At 44.8% G+C, this 19,202-nt stretch overlaps 2 protein-coding genes across 3 annotated transcripts; one reads left to right on the plus strand and one right to left on the minus strand.

Moving 5' to 3' along the window:
• Window positions 1-1,506: 1,506 nt before the first annotated feature.
• Window positions 1,507-17,946, plus strand: anapc2 (anaphase promoting complex subunit 2). Of its 2 annotated transcripts, none has more exons than XM_080777116.1 (14): window positions 1,507-1,834; window positions 2,376-2,631; window positions 3,513-3,840; window positions 4,419-4,551; window positions 5,233-5,443; window positions 6,045-6,164; window positions 6,447-6,564; window positions 7,106-7,284; window positions 8,031-8,172; window positions 8,316-8,391; window positions 8,814-9,017; window positions 9,410-9,542; window positions 14,361-14,602; window positions 16,103-17,946. In XM_080777116.1, the coding sequence occupies exons 1-14, from the start codon at window positions 1,736-1,738 to the stop codon at window positions 16,310-16,312; spliced, it is 2,451 nt and encodes an 816-aa protein (XP_080633242.1). In that variant the 5' UTR covers window positions 1,507-1,735; the 3' UTR covers window positions 16,313-17,946. The 2 variants fall into 2 exon arrangements, with proteins under 2 accessions (XP_080633242.1, XP_080633243.1); XM_080777117.1 differs by having other exon boundaries at window positions 6,486-6,564.
• Window positions 13,132-13,950, minus strand: LOC308324815 (E3 ubiquitin-protein ligase RNF170-like; the record flags this gene model as incomplete). The annotated part of the gene is made up of 1 exon (XM_080777118.1): window positions 13,132-13,950. The coding sequence occupies one exon, from the start codon at window positions 13,948-13,950 to the stop codon at window positions 13,132-13,134; it is 819 nt and encodes a 272-aa protein (XP_080633244.1).
• Window positions 17,947-19,202: the final 1,256 nt, after the last annotated feature.

Here is a 19,202-nt window from a genome sequence, read left to right on the forward strand (position 1 = left end):
GTGTGTGTGTACGTGCGTGCGTGCGTGCGTGCGTGACTGTGTGTGTGTGCGCGTACGTGTGTTACGGTTACATTTAGAGTATGTATCACTGCAGTCACACCATAGCCTAAAGAAATCGTAGGTAGCAGACGTCTCCGCTCTACTCTGCGGAAAGTGGGCGGTCCCGAGAGGGGACGCACCCGGAAGCCTATTCAATGGCATGTAGTCTTCTATTTCTTGGTTGGCGAAGTGGGCGTGAGAGTGACAAGTGAGTGAGTGACAAATGTTGACACAAAGGCGCATTCTAGTGTAGGCTATATGCTGCTGCGTTGCAACATGGCTGTCAAGTTATGACTCTCTAGTCGAGTGGTTAATGTATGTGCCTTTGGAATTGGCAACCCGGGTTCGCCTCCCTGCCGAGGCTACAATAGTTTTGTTTTCCGACGACTTGCGCGACGGCCAGTTTACATCTGATGCTCTCGTCCGCGTCAGATGTAAGCTGCCGATAAGCATAAAAATGAAGTGTGTCACCCGGCGGTGAGAAGGAGAAGGATATTTTTGATTTATTGATTTAAATATTTATTAACAGTTTGCAGAATTACAATACATTTCAAGCACAAACTCAATACAAATACTGTTAACTGTGAGTGAACGACCCAATTAAGCATTACACTTGTTTACAACAGGGTCCACATGGTTCAATTCATCAAAACATTTAGAGACGTATAAATAGACACTTCTATATAGTTAAAGAACAGAACAGGAATTCATCATAAAACAGTGTTCCCTGACGGGGGATCGAACCCGGGCCGCCGCGGTGAGAGCGCAGAACCCTAACCACTACACCACGGAGAATGAGGTTAATGATGATGAGAAGGGCTGTGGAGGGTGAAGTGAACGCGCTATTTTATAAATATAAAGTTATTTTCAATGTCATCATGGATCAGGGTTACAGTAAATGACAATGTAATTCAGCCAGGGGTGCCATGGATGAAAAGATTACAGGGGTGATCTCAAGCAAACATGAGAACCACTGCTTTACATTTCTTCAGACGATTTTTCAATGTTTTGTTAACAATTTGGAGTGGACAGAATGTTACTTCGAGGTGCCCACTGCCCAGGGGGCGTTTGACTCCGTGAAAGAAGAAAACTACAAGTGAATACCCGCCCAGTGGATGGGCTGCGGCTGCATCTGTTCCATTGGCTAGTGCCTATCTCACTGCCGGGTGACACGCGCTTGTCGGCAGCTGTCTCTGCCGCAGAGGAGAGCGTCAGCTGTCGGCTGGCCGTTGCGCGCAAGTCGTCGGCGGAGTGGAGCTTTTTCTCCATCCACCAGCTGTCTAAAAACCGCCGAGACGTCTGCGCCTACGATTTCTTTAGGCTCATGTCTGGCTGCAGCCTATGTTGTACCGTTGTACTCATACACAATCCAGCAGGTGGTGGTATTGTAACATTTTGGTTGCCAACACAACACAGAAAGGGTAGAAGAAGTGAAAGGAGAGCGCGACAACGTAAAGCAGCAAGTAGTTGAGTTTACAGCTTAGGTTTACAGTGTTCATGGATATTATAACAAAACAATACACAAATACATTATTATTTAATTTCAACATCGGTAGTAATGACCATAACGTAGAGCTCTTAGAAGGCTTTAGGTGGCGAATCTAAACGGCTTCATGTGTTAATATTAAGTTATTAACCGCAATGTGTCCATAGCTAGACGAGATCACAACGTTGTTCTTTACAGAATAAGAGTGCAATGGAAGACAGTATGATGGATTCAGAAGATGCCACAGAAATGTCATTTTCGACCGCCCAAGATGTACCTAAAGCCTGGGAAACTGTTATTGCTGCTCTGGTGAGTAGGGTAAATGATAATCATTATGTGAATGATCACCCCTAATAATTATGTAACTAATGAGACTGAACAAATATGCATTTGTAATTCTGACTAAGTGTCTGACTGAGACTACAAATGGAATCAAATGGATACTACTGTACAAAGGGGTAGAGAGCCCACCTGGGAAGCAGAAGGCAAGACACAACCCCTAACTGCATCCCCCCCTGTGCTCAAGACCTCAAGTCTGACCACTTGATTAGCTATCAGCTGGGTGAAGCTGAAAACCAAATTCCCTTGCGGGATCATGTAGGTGTAATATTTATGCTCATCTGAGTAAAAATAAATCTGATGATAAAACATCAGATAAAAAAAGGTTAAAACAGGGAACAGCAGCCTTTTGTTTATTTAATACAATCCCAACATGTTTTGACCTGAAGCGGTCTTCCCCAGGGCTAAAGACTAAAAACTCAGAGACTGTACTACAAATGGTTCCATTTGTACACTTAAACAAGTAGTATAGCCTACAGTCAATGATTTTTCTTTTCCACGGTTGTTTTAGGTGTCCGGCACTGACTTGTCTGTGTCGGACGATGAGTCTCTCACGGAGTCTCTGGTCCTGCTCAGTTCCAGGGGCCTGGGTCAGTTTCTCGGGGCCTGGCTCCTGGAGACCTTGCAGACGAGGCTGACCAGCGCCGTGGCCCCGGAGTTCTGGGCCGGACTCAAACAGCCAGAGAACGAAGTGAATGAGAGAGACCGGGCTCAGGTTCTCCTCACTGCCTTTCAAACCCTGCTGGACAGACTAGAACCATTCCTAGGCAAGTAACTCCACCCTATAGGACACATTATGATGGCTCTAGTCTGTACATAGGCCCAGGGCTGTACGGGTAAAAGTAGACTACACAGTACACACTGTTACTTTTCAGGAAATATAATGGATCTAATGTAGTTATTATTTAGTGACAAGCTCTTATTATACTGTACCTTTCATTGGTTACATATTTATAAAACCCACAGACTTGACCACTTTCAATCTGGTCTGGTGTCCCTATTTTGCGTATGTGTGAAAATGTTCATATTTATTCTAAAATAGCAGATCCGCAAGCTTGAGTTTCCAGCTTTTTTTGCTACTTTTGAGTGGCCGTCTTATGTATAATATAAGGGCATTCAATTATGGAAAGAATATTAAAGAAGATAAAGGAGATACAACAGTGACTATTACAGGTAGTTACATGTGAATATTCTGACAAAGCAGTGCTGCTGTGATACTGTTTGTCTTGACTTTTAAGTCTATTCTCTATTTATCTCTAATCTATGAATTTTCTGTCAGTGGTTCTCAAAGTGGAGGCCAATGACCCCAGGCCTCCTTAAGGGGGTTCCACAGGGTCTCCAGCAAAATGAGGAACAGTTTAATTCCACATTATTTCGTAGTAGACATTATCCCAAGGAGAGAATGTATTATTTAGAATGACTATTCACATCATAGGTTTCACTATCCCCCACCTACAGTATACAGTAGGTATAGACAGATATTACAACATCTAATTAACAGCAAAATTCCTATCAATTGGGGGTCCTAGACATGAACATATATTTGAGAAGAACCACTGTTCTGAATGGCTCAAATGTAATTTAAATGTAGGAGCACCCCACAAAAGACTTAATAAAGAAATAAACCCCCCCTCGCTCTTTCTCCCAGGAGGTCTAGAGAGGCTGGGCGCCTGGCAGGACAAGGGCCGCGGCGGCCTGTGTGGCCCTGGGGTCAGGGGCCTCAGGGAGCGGGCCTTCACCGTCATCAGGGCCCTCCTCCTCTTCTCCAGCTCCACCGTGCTCCAGGAGCGCGTGCTGGAGTTCTACAGCAGGACCTTCTCCGTGCACATGAGCCAGGAGGGGAGCGCCACCGAAGCAGAGGACGGGGCGGAGGGACCGGACGTGGTGGCGGCGATGTGTGCCGGATGTGGCATCCCGACCCAGCAGTGCTGGTGTCAGGACGCCCTGGGTCAACTGCAGGAGCTCAGCCGGATACTGTGAGTGTGTTCACATTTTGTTTTCTTTGTTAATTCGGAGCTGGGGCTTCAACAGCAGTGAAAACCCACGCTAGCAATCCACTACTTTGAACACCAGTCTGTCACAATATGTCTTCGCATTAGTTCTGCAATGCAGTTTGTTTTTAAATGTTGATGTATCAGTATGCATAGATGATCATCTGGCTTAGTAAGACTAGGGAAATGCTAGGACCATGGATTCTATTCTAGCAGTTATCTCGCTGTGGTTTAAATATTTTCGGATTTAATTTAAACAGGGCACCTTTATGGTTGCCCCTGAAACAGGTCCACCAACGGCTCCATTTTTTTTTTTTTTTAATATATGTTTATTGGTAATAGGTTTCAACAATTTAGTACAGTTTGAACATACCATTCCAACGGCTCCATTTGGCACACGTGTACATTCTCAGAGATAAATTATTAGTATTAACAAGTTTTATATTTAGGTCATTGCTATGGAGAGTTTGTTCAGTAACGAGTCTCCCTTTCTCTGTAGCTCTTTAGTTGCCTGAAAATAAATATTCTTGAGGATTGAACTGTTCTGCTTGGTGTGCTTGCAGGTCCAGGCTGCAGCTGTTAGAGAGGGTGAGCTCTGAAGCAGTGACAGCCATCCTCCACAAGCTGATTGAGCAACGCATGGAGCAGCACTGCAGAGGAGAGTATGAGCGCTCCTTTCTGCTCGACTTCCAGGAGGTAAATCTCTTATTGCTTCACATCAGCTGTTCTCGGGCTGCTGAATAATTGTCAAAACACTAAGATTTGAATGACTATAACATTAATATATCTATTTCTTAATTAGTTAGTTCATTTTTTTAATTACATTAGTTCCATTAGTCATATTTATCTCCACGTATTCATCTTCTAAAAGGGGAGATTGTGAGATTGTAGTTAAATATTTTTCTAATTCTATTCAAGATTGTGCACTTTTTCTTGTTGCAAAATATCAGTCAAAACTGTTGGGCGGAAACCCCCAAAACCTTTCAGGATATATATAATAATAAACATCGCAAAAGTAGCACATCTAACAATAAGCTCAAAATGCGGATCTGCTACTTTTGATACATTTGTGTGCCACTGTGTGATCAAGAAAGTAGGGCGTTAATTACACAAACAGTTTGAATATGGAGATAAGAGGTTATTGCCTGCCTGTTGCATATTGCATATTTTTCTGTTTTTTATTTTTTGTACGTCTGTGATGTAATATGTATTGTAAGTTTGTTTTTTCTGTCTTGTCTTGTAAAACAATAAAAATGTAAGTTATAAAAAAGAGGTTATTGCCTGGCAGCAACGTTGTAAACATAATTGCCGATACCGATGTCATCAGAAAAGGCCACCTTATCTCTGTCTATAAACGCCTCCCGTGTGTGTGACCAGTGGCTGGAACTGGTGCTGGGCTGGCTGAGCAGAGTGTTCAGCAGCAAGGTGAGCAGCGGGGGAGACGTGGTGCTCACGTCTCCCGGCGGTGAGGCGGCGGCGGGCAGGCCTACCAGCGCCGTGCTGCAGCACTGGAGGTGTCACATGCACCAGTTCTTCTGCAGGATCTACGTCAACATGAGGATCGACGAGCTCTTCAGCATCATCAGAGGTCAGACATCTAAAATGAATGCGGGATTCCCTCCCATGTTTTCAACTTGTATAGCAAGTTAGCAACAACTAATGTGACACAGAAGCTGTTCCGAATTAAAAGGTGTAACCACATATAGGTTTTTCACAAGCAATTCCTGGTTTAAAAATCACACCCGTCTGAATTGAGGGGCGTTAATATATTAAAGTCTAACTAATGTTGATTAGGTGTTGTAATGGTGATGTAAAACAAACGTTGCCAACACGAACACAATAAAGAGACAATATGACGTAAACGACACATTATGATGTACATTTTATTTATTGTCAATGCTTTTACTAAACAAACTTTGAACTAAAGACAAACATTAAATCTGTGTATAGAAGCGCCCCTCAAAATAGGAGGGAACAGCTAAAAAAATGTAATGACTTTTTAATAAATATACATACAATAAATGTTTATCTGATCATACCTAGAATTCAGACATAATAGACAAAAGCTACCTCTAATTTATTATTTTTATATATATTTTAAGTATCTACTGTAGGATCGAAGGGACGTTATGTATGTCATTCTACAGTTGTACGTCTGCATGAGCTCACTGTCTACATTTACATGTCAGATTTCCCAGAGTCAAAGCCGGCCATTGAAGACCTGAAGTTCTGCCTGGAGAGAACCAATCAGAGGCAGCAGCTCCTCACCTCGCTGAAATCGGCTTTCGAGAGTCGTCTCTTGCACCCTGGTCAGTTTTGTCATGGGACAATGTGCTCCATTAAACAGACACTATACACAGTAAAATCCTCTTCTGAGTTATTGTATCCATTTTTGTAACTCTTGAGTATGTACAAATGTGTGCACACACACACACACACACACACACACACACACACACACTCAGAGTTGAATTAACACTGCAGATTTAGCTGTTTACTGTGTATGGGTAGGATATGACTGGTACTCTATGCTGGGACAAAGGGAGAGTTTTTCTTCTTATACTGTGTCTTGTTGTGTCAACTGACCTCAGGAGTCCACACGACTGACATTCTCACCGTGTACATCTCAGCAATCAAGGCCCTCAGAGAGCTGGATCCATCCATGGTCATTCTACAGGTGGCTTGCCTGCCCATTCGCAAGTATCTCAGGTATTTCAGCCATAGTGTCTGTCTGTGACACTAGCTCTCAACTGAATTTGTTGAGCTGCTGGATGGATAGATTGGACAACCGTGCCAGGCTTCACATTTATATATATTAACACAACGGATGCGCCAGCATCAAAATATAGGCACTAGAGTGCCAGCAGATATGGCAGATTTTACTCTGAAAAGCCCTGCCCTCCCCCAAAACCGGGAGGCATAATCCGACCATAGAGTGGTTCTGCCTGAGGTTTCTTCTTGTTAAAGGGGAGCTTTTCCTTGCCACCGATGCAAACATGCTTGTTCTGGCCGGGTTCTGATACTTTAAATGCAGCTAGCTGGGGAACATGTTTAGGCAGACATCTCGAGTAAATACCTACTCTCCAAGTCAGGTGAGGTGACATGAGTCATGACATGTAATAAGGTGGTTTAACCACCACAAGTCATACGGCGAAGTATATCACCTTTAGCAGCTGATTGCAGTACTTGATGTTGTGTGCCGTAACGTTGACGTGTGTATGGGTGTGTGTGTGTGCGCGTGTGTGTGTAGGACGCGAGACGACACGGTCAGACAGATCGTCGCCGGCCTGACGGGTGACGCAGAGGGCTGCAACGACCTGGCCAATGAGCTGTCTCGGGCCGACCCCGTCACCCTGGAGATGCAGGACAGCGACGACGAGGGCAGCGACCCGGAGGAGTGGTGCCCAGACCCCACCGACGCCATCACTGGTCAGTACACTGGGCCTACTGCAGTGGTTATCAAACTCTTTCACGTCACGGACCCCCAAATTGACACTTATTAGCCTGTGGACCCCCATTTGAAAAGCTATGTCAAGGTTGTCATTAGAGAAGATGTTAACGGCTCTCAAACATTTGTATTTCAAGGAGTCCCTTTCAGTTTGACCTGCATGAAGCCCCATTTAATGGGATTTCTGGGACCCCAATTTATATTGTAAAATCTACGAGATGAACGCATGGTGCATCTTGAGTCTGGATTTGAACAGAAGAACAGCTTTTTCATGTTCTAATGTAAATTTATGTTTACACGCCCTACTCCTCAATTGTCTGCCCAATGTTCTCGCTATTGTTCTAGCCCACACATTTTATTTAGATTCCCACAAATGTTTCAGTAGGTGGACTGGCGGAGATCTCTGATCATCTGTCTACTCGTGAATGCTTTTCAGGAAATGGGGCGGGGGGACCTGTGTCCAATTTTTCATTGGTTAAATTTAATTGGTTAAATATTATCTATAAGCTCACAAGCAGACTTAACCACTTTAAACCTGCTGTTTGTATTTTGGGCATGTCATTAGAGGCAAATCTATTTGAAAAATAGTTTACAACACATTTTGTGAGCTGGTAGATTGACTATTTTTGTTGCTTTTGCGCAACACACTGTCATACAACAAAGGGCAATCATTTATGAAAAAAATAAGAAAAAAAAGACAACATGTTTACTTGTCTTTTGGTCTCAGATAAGACAGGCTCCAAGCGTCGCTCCTCTGACATCATCAGCCTGCTGGTCAGCATCTATGGCAGTAAGGAGATCTTCATAGATGAGTACAGGACCGTCCTGGCTGACAGGCTGCTGCTCCAGCTCAACTACAACACCGCTAGGTATACTGCTGTGCAGAAACGGGAAATGTTGGTGTCTCCCCCCCCCCCCCCTTCCCCAAAAGGTTTCCGTTTTGTTTGCGTTGTGAGGAGGACTGAGGATTCAGGATTGAGTTGTGTTTTTCCATCTCCCTGTGTGGCTTTAGGGAGATCCGTAATGTGGAGTTACTGAAGCTGAGGTTCGGGGAGTCCCACATGCACTTCTGTGAGGTCATGCTGAAGGTGAGCCAACTGTCTTATTTCGTTTAAGCTGGTGTCACTCACACAGTCTGCATGAATTGTTACTAATACTAACACAAATACACATTGCAGACAGATTCCTATATCAGGTTTATAACAGGTTTTTTTAACACCAGCTATAAATGTGGTCAGGCTAAAGACGAGGTACAAGTTATCCCTAATTGTAGATTAATTGAAGTTAAAGGCCAGAAACAAAGGTGGCCGTTGTTTTAGATATAAAGTATTTACGAATACACAAAAGGCATGGCCATATCGTAGGCAAGATGTTAATCACACAAACTCCAGCATCAACAAGCTCACATTGCGACGCAACTATTTTCAGCGAAAGCTTTTCCCCACAATAACAGAAAATACAGTAGTATTGAGCCCTGTGAGACTCCGGTTGTCCTCTCGTTGTCTTCCAGGATGTAGCAGACTCCAGGAGGATCAACAGCAACATCCGCGAGGAGGAGGCACGCCTCGGGGAGGAGGAACAGCCGCCACTGGCCCTGTCGGCCATGATCCTGTCCTCGGAGTTCTGGCCCCAGCTGAAGGAGGAGAAGATGGAGCTGCCTCCACCCGTCTCCCAGGCCATGGAGGCCTATACGCACCGCTATGAGAAGCTCAAGGTTTGGGACAAGGCTGCACTCTTGTAACACTCTTGTAATATAACCAGTGACCACCACCTCAGTTGTGTATTCACTAAAGAAACATTTAGTGGAGCTTTAAACGAGATCATTTATGGAGCATAGATGATATGACTTATTTAATTTCATCCAGCTTTTTTACAGATGAATGGAAACCATTCTAACGATTATGCAGTCATTTCTATCAGCTCAAATAATGCCGGTCCGGAGATTAATTGCGGCAGGCCTAAATGGCAACAGGAAAACTTGGGAAGTGTTCCCCCTAAAGGGCTTTAATGCAAGTCACAGTGTGCAACAGGTGTGTGTAAACAAGGTTTATTTTTCTTTCCATGTGTTATGTATGTATGTATGTGTGTTTGTCTGTCTGTCTCCAGGCTATGAGGACGCTGAGCTGGAAGCCCCTCCTGGGTTCAGTGACGCTGGACGTGGAACTGGAGGACAGAGTGCTCACCAACCTCACCGTGTCTCCCATCCACGCTGCCATCATCCTGCACTTCCAGGACAAAAGTCAGTATCTGTTCACGAGCAACGATCTTCACATCTGAGTTTATAGTGGGTTTATCCTACATTAACCTCGCTTCACCAGGCTTTCCACCTCGGAGGAAAGCCTTGTCTGTGTTACAAAATTGCCGTATGATCCGGTCGGGAGCGGATGATATCGTTACATCATGTTGTAGTCTTTGTTTTGTAGTCAACTGGCCGGAACCATCAATCTGGAACTACCTTTCCCTCAAACCGGAAGAATAACAATAAAAGCCTGCGGCTTTTATTGAAAAGAAATTTGTTTGAGGGAAAGGAAGTTCCAGATTGATGGTTCCTGCCTGATGACTACAAAACAATGACTACAACGTTACGTGATGTAACGATATCATCCGCTCCCGACCGGATCATAAACCCAAAAAGGAATACTGCCCAGGCTAACCCTACATCAGTTGTAGGCAGTGTTGTGCTAGTTACTGAAAACCGGTAAGAAAAGTAACTTAGTTACTTGAAAAAAGGGCTAATTTCAGTACTGTTATGAGAATAATACAATCTGTAGATCAACTTGACATGCATTTGCATCACTGAACTCTGCTAAGCAATTATCATTATGAAATGTAGTGGAAAAATACAACAAATACAACAAGATGTACACAGTTTACATTTGACCACAATTTGTTATTTCTTCATTTTATTCTCCACAAATTCAAAATAATGTTTATATTTCCAAGCTGCCGCCGTCGCCGGGACTTGCACTTGACTGTGTGTGTGTGCGTGTGTGTGTGCGTGCGTCTATATTCCTTGAAATTGTTATAACATGTTCTAGTAAGATTGAACTTTTCATGGTCTATTGTTTAGAATTGTAAAATGTAATGTATCAAGTATAATAAAAGCATAGTAACTTGGGGAAAAATGGCAATAAATCGTAATATAGATCAATATATAAATAGGATCAGCACCCTAGGTATCGATATCGTATCGAATCGGGAGGTATGTAAATCGTCCCACCCCTACTGAAAAATGACCTTCCCACGTGGCACCGGTCTTCAGATGTAAATCGCTACTATGAATTGATATGCACATTGAGATATTATTGAATGACCCTGATACCAAACTCAAGAGAAGAAATGGTTGCAATGGTACATTCATTTAAAAGTTAACCAAACATGGGCGGTACAAAACCTTATTGGCTAAACTGATGATTTGAGCTCTGATGATATGAGCTCAAAAGCAACTTTAGATGCTTTTGAGGCTTGAGCTCATATCATCATATGATGATAGTTATAGTTATGATAGATAGTTGATTAGTTAGCCAAAACTAGCTGATCTAGAAGCTCTAAAATGTTATATATTGGCTATTTTTGGTGCGTGACAGCCACAGCACACATGCAAGTATAAATCAAGCCTAAACAGGGATACAGTATTTCACTTTCAAACTACTCTCCTTGGGCCTTTGTGCACCCCAGACCATTTTTAGTTGCTTGTTTCAGTATTTAGATATTTGATAGTCATTTTTTTATCAGACATGCCACCTTATACAGTCAAACCTCTGTGACTGATATAGACTTTTTTCTTGACCACAAATGTTAAGCATGCTATTTTTGAGTGGCCTATGCGCAGCTTTGTGTGTGTCCGTGTGGGCACGGAGTCGAAGGCTTTGATTGGCTGATGTGTGATGATGATCTCATCATACCATGTCCGTGTGATAACACTGCCTGGCCTCTGAAGAAGGGTTCTCATCCTGCTCTGAGCCGAGCGTCTCAGACGTGTTTCTGCTGCCATGTACTGTACAGCAGAGTCTGTAAGGCTCCCAGGAGCACAGCAAAGAGAACGAGCATCACCAGCACCTGGCTGCTGCTGACTCCCTCAATGAGCATGTCCTCATCCTGGATCATGCAGTCCAACCCACCACAAAGACTGGTCCATCGCACACACCGATGGCCTTCTTTTCTTGCCTTGTAAAGCAAAACCTCTTTCCTCACATTATGTGTAGTCACATTTAAGCCGCATTTAAGTGCCTGGACGGTAGTGTGTTTCCCCTCACACTGGGCAAGACCTACACTGTATCATTTGTTTTGGGCGGAAGTTGCAGGATTTTGGCGGAAGTACAGTACCGCTCCAGGAAATGACGTTGATGCTTTACAAATCAGTTTACATTCTCCGTGAATGAAACCAGTGTTGTGATTGGTCGGAATAATATCGTATCCAGGGGAAATACATCTGACGGATGTTCCGGACTGACACTTCTGCCGATAGCGTCTCTGCCTTAGGTTGTGACCAGGCTTTTCTCTTTGCAGATGAGTAAGCCTGGGACCGAGGCTACGTTTCCCTATAAGTTACTTCCCTATAAGTTAGTAAGCCAGTCGAAATTACGTCATATGACAGCCAAGTGTTTAAAGCACTGTTTAAAGCACTCTACAGAGTTTTTTAACAGAAGCCAAGTCTATGGACCTTTAATGTTTGTTTAGGGTACTAAATGACGACATGAGACGCCATGTGGCCAATATAAATATATCTTGTGACTAGTTCCGTTTTATACAATAATAAATAACACACTGCATTCATGTCTCATGTCTCATAACGTATATAGTGGCAATGAATGAACGCCCCCGTGACATCATGTGGCAGCGACAGTGGGCGCCCCTCACTTCACAAATGTGAAGTTCTGAAGGGTAAACCACACCCGTTTGGTAGTCTGCCTAGCAACACAGCAACTCGTTCAAGCCAGCTCAGTGGTTCTCAACCTGGTGTCCGGGGAACCCCCGGGGTCCTTGAGGAGTTAAAGCCAGCTCAGTGGTTCTCAACCCGGTGTCCGGGGAACCCCCGGGGTCCTTGAGGAGTTAAAGCCAGCTCAGTGGTTCTCAACCCGGTGTCCGGGGAACCCCCGGGGTCCTTGAGGAGTTAAAGCCAGCTCAGTGGTTCTCAACCCGGTGTCCGGGGAACCCCCGGGGTCCTTAAGGAGTTAAAGCCAGCTCAGTGGTTCTCAACCCGGTGTCCGGGGAACCCCCGGGGTCCTTGAGGAGTTAAAGCCAGCTCAGTGGTTCTCAACCCGGTGTCCGGGGAACCCCCGGGGTCCTTGAGGAGTTAAAGCCAGCTCAGTGGTTCTCAACCCAGTGTCCGGGGAACCCCCGGGGTCCTTGAGGAGTTAAAGCCAGCTCAGTGGTTCTCAACCCGGTGTCCGGGGAACCCCCGGGGTCCTTAAGGAGTTAAAGCCAGCTCAGTGGTTCGCAACCCGGTGTCCGGGGAACCCCCGGGGTCCTTGAGGAGTTATGGAACTGTAACTCTGAGTGTACTGAGTGTACAAATGGTACCATTTGTACACTCTCAGACACGGGGTCTTTTCCAGTGACAGGTTGTGTTTATACTCTCTCAGAGGTACATCCTAACCTGAGCCAATGCAGAACTGCATCCGGATGGCAAGCAAACCCGGAGTTGGCATGATTGCGGTCCCAAAGATTAAAAAATAATATTGTTCCATCGTACTCTCTCAGACTTACAGTTCTGTAAGGATAGCTTTAGATGCCTGGTGTGCCTCGGACCAGACTTTGAAAAACAGTGCTCTAAGTTTGTTCAGTTCGGCTAAAGGTTTTATTTCGTTTGGAGTATGCTGCACCTTTCAGCCATCGAGTCTCCGTGTTATCACCGCTCTATACATGATGGAGATGTGAATAAACAGAATAATGATGACGATGATGTCATCCATGAAGCCCAGGAGGTTGTCGAAGAGAGCGTCGGGAATGAAGTCAACCGGTGAAACTAGGTAGGCGAATGCACCGACTAGACATAGGTATATCCGGATCCTGGATATCAAGGACAATCCACCCACTGTAAACAACTCTCTGAAAGCATGACGGAGCAAGGTAGGAACGTCCCTGAGCCTGTCCATCAAAGATCGTGGCTGTCCAGAGAACCTGCGGTTGTAGTCGTTGACGTCTCTGAGGATGAGCTGCGGTCTCGCCTCCCCGTCCTGGGCTCTCTGCGGGGAAGGGTCACTCTCGCGGAAGAGAGGGAAGAATAACGTCACCGTTTGTCTGCAGATGGGGCAGTTGATCGCCCCCAGCCAAGTTCCATATCGCCAGTAGGCTATGATACAAGGGCCACAGAAGAGGTGTCCGCAGTTAGTCTCCACGGGCAGCACAGCCTGCTGTAGACACACAGGGCAGGACATGTCCGTGTAATAACGCTGCCTGGCCTCTGAAGGACGGTTCTCATCCCGCTCTGAGCGGAGCTGTTGTCGGACGGCTTGGACATGTTCCTGGTTCTCGGGGTGAATGTTCTGCTGCCATGTACAGTACAGCAGAGTCTGTAAGGCTCCCAGGAGCACAATGAAGAGTGCGAGCACCACCGCAACCAGCACCTGGTTGCTGACTCCCTCGATGAGCATGTCCTCACCCGGGATCAGGCAGTCCAACCCGCTGCAATGACTCTGCTCCATCACACACACCGATGGCCTTCTTGCCTCGCAAAACGGAGACGTCTCTGTTAGCAATGCTTCCTCAGACGGGTGAGGGGCAGTTTGAACCTTCCCCAGCTAATGTAGTCACATTTAGGCCAGCTGCCTCACATCTTACGTCATCAAGTAACGTGCCCAAATGTGGAGTAACACATGGGTGGGACCTCTGGGTGGGACCAGAGATAAGGGCGTGAAGAACAAACCAACCCGAACTTAGTGCCTATTTTACATCATGATGATGTATGATGATAAGAGCACCCCTCACTTCAAACGTGTGTGATTTTTGCCTATACACCAAATCTCTGCTGTTCATGTAGTTACGTTTCCTCTCCCCTCTTTCATTTGTCATTTTCCTCTTGCTTCCTCTTGTGCTTGATGTGTGCTTGCGTCAGGTTCTTGGACCCTGGAGGAGTTGAGCGGAAAGCTGGGGGTCCCTAAGGAGATGGTTCACAGGAAGCTGGCCCTGTGGCAGCAGCAGGGCGTCTTGAAAGAGGAGTCGGGCAGTCGCTACTCTGTGCTGGAGACCGGCTCATCCAAGGAGAGGCTGGACAGGGGAGTGATGCTGATCGACAGCGACGAGGAGGGAGACTCCAACACCACAACGCAGTCAGAGCAGAGAGAGGAGAAACTGCAGGTGGGACCACACGCGTGCACGTGCACACACACACAAGTAGTTTCTAAACACCTTTGCCATGATTCAGTCACAGTAAGTGCTTTGAAGTATCTAAATAAATTTATATAAAATGGAAATAAAGCTCTTAATCGGGTTATTCCTACGTAATTACTGTAAGACCTTTTAACACCAGTTATAAGGTGATATATTATATAAAGATCTATTTTTGTAGAATTATGAATCCGTTTTTTTCACCGTGATTTTTTCCAGTTTTTCATGTGTTTATGAGGTGACAGAACTTCATTAGACCCCTTGGTGTGGTTATGTGCAATGATGTCTTTCTTCCCTTTGTATTTAGGATTTTTTTTTTTTTTTTTTTAATATCCCACGATTTTGTAACCCAGTTTTCTTTTCACCCAGTGCCAATTATCTAATGTAATCCTGGGCGCTACACTTCCTCTGCCAACCTGGGGGGCAGCGGACTGACCTCATGCCTCCTTCTATGCATGAGGAGTCCAAGCTGCTTCTTTTCACCTGACAGAGGGGAATTTCCCCGGCCGGACGTAGCGCGTGGAAAGGATTCCGACCAGTTCCTTTCCCCTCCATCAGGCGCCCCGGCTGGCCAGGGGGAGGTAGTTTTAGAGACCAGGATTACAGCATGTTTTTGTGAGGGTATCTACCCTAGGGGACACAGGGAGAACATGCAAACTACACACAGAAAGGCCCTTTCGCCAACCCCCGCCTCGGGTATGGGCACTGATGACGCGGAGGAGGGAACACGCCGCCAGTGCCCACAGCGTCCCCAGCGGGAATCGAACCCAGGACCTTCTAGCTGTGAGGCGACAGCACTACCAACTGTGCCACCGTGCCCCACTGTATTTAGGATTTCTGAAGTTCAGTTCAGGTGGATCACCACCCACCAGGCAAACCAGGCTACATAATGAACTAGTGGGCATGTCCCAACGAGATTTGAACAAATACTGTACAAGTGTACATACTGTACAAGCGACCTCAAGGTCGCGTGCACACATCCGCCTGGGTGACAGCAGACTGCTGGGCGAGCACTGGTGCTTTTGGCATAGGGGGGGGTCAGATATGGAATTAATACTGTACTGGAGCCTGTCTTGAGTGTACAGGGTTTGATGAGGTCAGATCAACATATGGAATGTCGGAACAGGTCAGCTCCATATATGGAGATCTAAGGGTTTGAGGTCAGATGTAGAGTTGCTGGCCGGCTCCATATACTGTATGCAAATCTAGGTGACGATCCAGTCTTCTCCATGTATGGCTAACCAGGGTTTGATGAGGTCGGTGTCGTGATCTTCATATATAGAGATGGCCATATATGCAGTGTGTCACAAGGCGTGCTGGATTGACTGACAGGTTTTGCAGGTTTTCAAAGTAATCTGCGACCTACAGTCGCAATAATATTTGAAAAAATCACTGCACTCCATGTGTTAAATGGTCTGGCACAGATATTTACCGGTAAATAAACTACTCCATTGTCTATTTTCTGTGCAGTTGTTCTGGGCTTACATCCAGGCCATGCTGACCAACCTGGAGAGCATGTCACTGGAGCGCATCCACACCATGCTCCGGATGTTCGTGTCCACGGGGCCCGTAGTGACGGAGATGGACGTCAATGAGCTGGAGGCTTTCCTCCAGAGGAAGGTTAGAGAGCACCAACTGATGACCACCTCGGGCGTATACAGACTACCCAAGGCCAACTGAGGAACCACCACCACGGAAGACAGAGGGGCAGAGAAAGGACAAATGAACTGAAATGAGGACTGCTCTCAGAAGAATCCGAAGATGGAGGATGCGGTTGTGTCTGCGCGCGCGTGTGCGCACACCGGTTCTGTTCTTCAGGCTGATGGATTCATCCATGACTCTGTCTGTCGACTCCACACCGAATGTCCAGAGACCCGTGAGCCAGAACTAATCCCCTTAACCACTTAAAGCCTATTATACTTCGTTGACCGGAGTCCCCCAGGGGTCTATACTAGGCCCCCCTCCTCTTTTCTTTTGTCTTGAATGTATCACACGATGAATAAAGTATTTAGGTTCTACTGGCCAAATGTTCTATGACTGCAGTTTTACTGGAAAGATCTCATGAGTTGAAGATGTGTCAGATGGCAGAGGTGAAACACCATTCCCTGGTTAAAGGCTTTAGCCAATGGAATTGTATTTATCCAATGAACAATTCAGGATCTACCATTCTATGAATGAGTGGGAAGGAGACTTCAAGTGCTGAACTAATACAAAGGCATTGACTCAAAATACACCAGGACTTTTTGAATTTAACTTTTGTTCCAGTTCAACCCATCTCAAGTTTGAGTGAAAGCATCAAAAGTTGTCTAATGCCTTAACCACTAAGTTTAACCCTAGTACCCTACTATATACTTTGACTGGAGTCTGCCGACGACCCCTTCGTTTCCCCTCTACACCAAATCTCTGCTGAAAAATGGCTAATCTACAAGCTCCCAGCGTGATGCATTGAGCTTGTAAATCTATTTTTGAAAAATGTTTGCCCAATAATAGGGACACTAGGGTTCTTGTGGCTAAAACAGTTGAAGCTTGTATGAGTTCATGTTCTCTCCCTGAACCAACAACCAGGAACAAAGCGATTGTTCTGCACCTACAGTACATGTGGTACCAATGTAGATTTCTTAAAAAAATAAACGTTAACACATAGAACATAGCAATACGTTTCATTTACGTATCATTGCTGTTTTTTATTTTATTTTTGTAAATCATTTAATCTTTTCATGTTTTGTTTTGCGTAAGGCCCTACTTTGTCATACTACAGTGTGAAGCAAAACTAGAAAAAGTGCTCCTCAGAGCACAGGTCTGTTCAGCGGGTGCTCTCCACCAGGTCAGGAACGTTTGTTATGGGCGTGCATTGTTAATAGCCAAATGTCTTACCGTAGCATAGAATATAAACAATCTGACCCATCTTGATCACATGACTGTAAAGATAATGTGTACCGATTTGCCTGATATCTGGACTTATACTCATTGCTGTAATTAATGTCTGTAAGTTTTGTCTCCCTGCCTGAAAACAAATATCCAAGGAGGTAAGCAGTCACATAAATCCTGTGCAGTTTGGGTCAAAAACAAAAACGGTACAATTATTATCACACCCTAATAATTAGACCTATTGTGCTGTCTACACGTAACTCACTGACAGCCAATAGAATCGCATCGTTTTCCCCACACGAGGCCCTGTAGTGTCCAGGCAACTGGAGGCAGCATACCGTGATGTTCCACTTTAAAGCCAGCGCACATCTTCACACAGTGAGCTGTTGTGCTGGCTGTGCATTCAAAAACCAAATGGATTGTTAAAAGACAGATTGTTTCTATTGTAAATAAAATGTAAACAACAAGACAAGCAACAGCACAAAATAAACCATTAAAATGTTGGCTGTTTGTATCGTCGTTTGTTGTTAATTACAAGGAGAAAGAAAACTAACGGAGCAGGCAGCATGGTGGCTCACCGTGTTAAAACACTGTCTATGATCCAAAGGTTGTGAGTTCAAATCCTCTAAACTCTGACATCCAGAAACCACACTTAAAAGATGTGTGTTTATCTAGTAATAGTGATCTGACTCAGCACAACTTCAAATCCCTGTCCTACTGGGTGGACGTCCACGTCAGACTTGAACGTTTGGAATGTCTATTCTCATTGCAATGCATTAATCTCTTCTCATTATGTTATTGTAATTATTAATTCTGCTCATGCCGCTGGTGCTTTTGTAGAACTTATAGCCCTAGATAGCCTACTACACGAACACACTCATCTCTTAAGTGTGGTTTCTGGATGTCAGTGTTCGAAACATGCTACACAGTATAATGGCAGATTTTTGCACCTAAAAACTATTCAGTTTTTATAATTCAGCTTACTGTGGAGACACATCCTGGAAAGTTTTACTTTGAAATGTTTTATAGTTTCTGAGTTATTTAACTTAAACGCCCAATGCATTCTCTATGGCAATAGCACAAACTTTGGCATGCTGCTACTACTACTAGTCCTACACCTACCAACCCCATTATAGCCTACTTGGGTTCATTTTACGGTGGACATGTTTGCCTGAAAAGGAATCTTTGAAATGTTTCATAGTTTTAGAAATATAGTGCTTTCAAATTTACAATGATAGTTTCTGAGTTATTTAACTTAAACGCCCAATGCATTCTCTACGGCAATAGCACAAACTTTGGCTTGCTACTAGTCCTACATACTTAAACCTACCAACCCAATTTTCTTGCTGTGTCATTAGAGAACAGATAAGTTCTTTACAGTTTGGCCAACTCCTCATTCATTCACCACAGACCTCTGATAGCAGCGCTACTGCAGCGTTGGTAAGTAGCGAAATAACTTCACTGGAAACAATACATATTTCCATATCCATAAATCTATCAACCGTCAAGATAAAATAATGGTAACTTAATGCAGTTATTAATTAGCAGGTTTAACAGATTATTGCATATATTGGAGAGAGATAGAGAGAGAGAGAGAGATATATAGGGAGAGAGAGAGAGAGAGAGAGAGAGAGAGGGAGGGGGGGGGGGCTTGGCTGGGAGAGGGGGTGGGTTGGGGGCGGGGACGTGCATCATTCTGAAC

This window comes from Protomyctophum bolini (genome assembly GCF_963924005.1).
Source record: "Protomyctophum bolini genome assembly, chromosome: 11".
NCBI classification, from domain to species: Eukaryota; Metazoa; Chordata; class Actinopteri; order Myctophiformes; family Myctophidae; genus Protomyctophum; species Protomyctophum bolini.